This window comes from Ixodes scapularis, unplaced genomic scaffold (genome assembly GCF_016920785.2).
Source record: "Ixodes scapularis isolate PalLabHiFi unplaced genomic scaffold, ASM1692078v2 PGA_scaffold2__306_contigs__length_199485367, whole genome shotgun sequence".
NCBI lineage: Eukaryota > Metazoa > Arthropoda > Arachnida > Ixodida > Ixodidae > Ixodes > Ixodes scapularis.
In genome coordinates this window covers 43,593,839-43,596,211 of record NW_024609857.1, presented here as the reverse complement: position 1 = coordinate 43,596,211, position 2,373 = coordinate 43,593,839, and the positions used below count along the sequence as shown (strand labels likewise).

Genomic DNA, 2,373 nt, shown 5'->3' with positions numbered 1-2,373 from the left:
TTGCTTGGTACTGAAGTCGTAGATTTTTTTGTCACAATTTATAAAAAAACAAAACCATCTTATGATTAGATATGCCATCAGCCACAAACACTTTATATTCACTAATATTATCACTTACAAAGCTAAGTCCAACACTGATTGACTAGTGTCAGTTACTCGAGTGAATTCTTTTACTATTTGGGTAATGCTGTGGCTGAAGGCAATCTCGAGCATCTTTTCGCCATTCACTTTGTCCACACTTCTAGCTTGCAAAAGTTCCCAATTAACAGAAGGCAAATTAAAATCACCCGCCAAAAGTACTCTCGTGTTGTCATTAACGTATTTATGGAGTATCAGATCGAGATCTTCTTGAAAATTAACGGGGCTGTTCGGGGTACGATATGCCGCAACAACAAGAAAAGATAAGTCACAATACTTTATTTTACAAAAAAACCCCTCATCCAAACAATGTTCTAAGACAATACAATGTAAATCACTCTTAACAGCAGTAGCGACACCTCCTCCCCAAGAGCCCCTATCCTTTCTTATTAATTTGTAATTAGGTGAGATGACACAGTCGCTCGTTACGTCGGGAGTAAGCCATGTTTCTGTTATAATGAGTATATGTGGTGCGTGACAGAGAAATACGCTTTCTAGGTCAGTGACTTTGTTTAATATACTTCGTGCGTTTAAATTGATTACTCAGAGTTCGACCGGTGCGTATTCTTGCTTTTTTTTTTTTTTTTGTCACTTACCCCGTTCACCGCGGTTTCTTACAACTACGCCTTGATCCTGCTTCGGGTCCCATTCATATGTCTGATTATTGATTTTAAGTTTATCGTGGACTAGAAACACGTCATCCCCATCCACCCTGTTCGTTGAGGCGCTGTTCCATAGCTTTTTTCTTTTTTCTCTGGTTTCCTTGGCATAATCGCTGCTGACGCTGATAGTCGTTCCTTTCAACTTTTTGCAGTTCTTCAACACGGACAGCTTTTCGTTGAAGTTAAACAGCTTCGTGATAACTGGCCGGCATGATTCGTTTCGTTTGTATCCTAATCTGTGGATCCGCTCGAGAGACATGACTTGAACACCAAGCTTAACGTCAAACAATTCTTTTATCACCTTCTGTTTCAAATCATCTTCGCTCTCTTTATCTTCTTCTGGCAGTCCGTATATTATCAGGTTGTTTCTACGGCATCGATTTTTGAAGTCAATCAGTCGATCGTTCTGATGTTTAATCGTTTCTTCTAAACTTTGAATCTTCTTGTTAATTGTTATCACGTTTCCATTCAATCCTTGTACTGTTTTCATTGTGTTTTCAAGTGTATTGATTTTATTGTTAATCTCCTTTATGCTATTCTCGAGACGTGACTGGTTAGCTTTCATATTCTCTTGGTCTGATCTAATTTCCTTAATGTCCTCGGCAATGCCACTTTGATTAGACAATATCTGACGAAGCATTTCTTCGACATTTTCGTCAGGCCCAGGGTTTTCCTCTACGTCTCCTGAGAGTAACAGTCGCAATTTACAGCCCAACGTTACAACGTACCAATAATAATACAGCATTTCACGAAACTTTTGAGGGCTCGGCAGGACTAACAAAAAACTACAATCGCTACGGAACTCATGTAGGTTCGTTGTATAACTAACCTGCGTGATGAACAAGGTGAATTTGAGCATCTTGCTCGCTGCGTGGACGCCGAGCCCTCTCAGATCGTGCAGGTCCCGTTGATGGTTAAATAGCCCAGCCGCTGATGACGTCGATGTGGGCGAAATGGTCGGTAGCCAATCTTGGCTGCCGAGTAGGATGGGAGCCGTGTCAGCTGCGTCATGTCGTGGCACGTAGAACTGCCTTGCGGTTTCAGACTGGCAGAAGAGCCACGGCAGCATCTACGTGATGAACAAGGTGAATTTGAGGATCTTGCTCGCTGCGTGGACGCCGAGCCCTCTCCTTCTTCAGCGTATGAGGTTATCAAGTAATGACGGCTTTGTAGTTTTTTTAAATTTTTAATTGGGTCTATTAATGCGGGAATATGTGCGCTTTATAATCCCAGGCATTTGTAACTTTCAACAAAAATATACTATACGAAAGTAACTAATTGTGCAACGCCCACGCAATACGTAGTGGCCGGAAAGGAGAGTGCAACTGGCCAGTGTTCCGCAAGAATCCAAACATCCTACGTCTTGCTAACTTTCTGTTTTGCAGTTACGTGACAGAACTCCCACGCTCGATCTGTTTCTCGGCTGGCACATCTAGAAAAAATAATTGGGGTGTGTGTATGTTTATACAGCCTAACACTTAGTATGCCTCAACGGGCGACTTGTCTCCCAGCTGTAGATGAGAATTTTAGCCAGTGGAGTACAACCCCTAGCGTGGTGTCTTCAACGTGCACA

The 2,373-nt window shown here is 42.1% G+C and overlaps 1 protein-coding gene across 1 annotated transcript; it reads right to left on the bottom strand.

The window, feature by feature from the left end:
* Positions 1-726: 726 nt before the first annotated feature.
* Positions 727-1,545, bottom strand: LOC120847417. The gene has a single exon (XM_042291355.1). It carries the CDS (start codon positions 1,543-1,545, stop codon positions 727-729), a length of 819 nt encoding a protein of 272 aa, XP_042147289.1.
* Positions 1,546-2,373: the final 828 nt, after the last annotated feature.

What these genes read in the sequence shown, in the direction of transcription:
- LOC120847417 (XM_042291355.1), bottom strand. Translation starts at nt 1,545, where the DNA reads ATGCTGTATTATTATTGGTACGTTGTAACGTTGGGCTGTAAATTGCGA.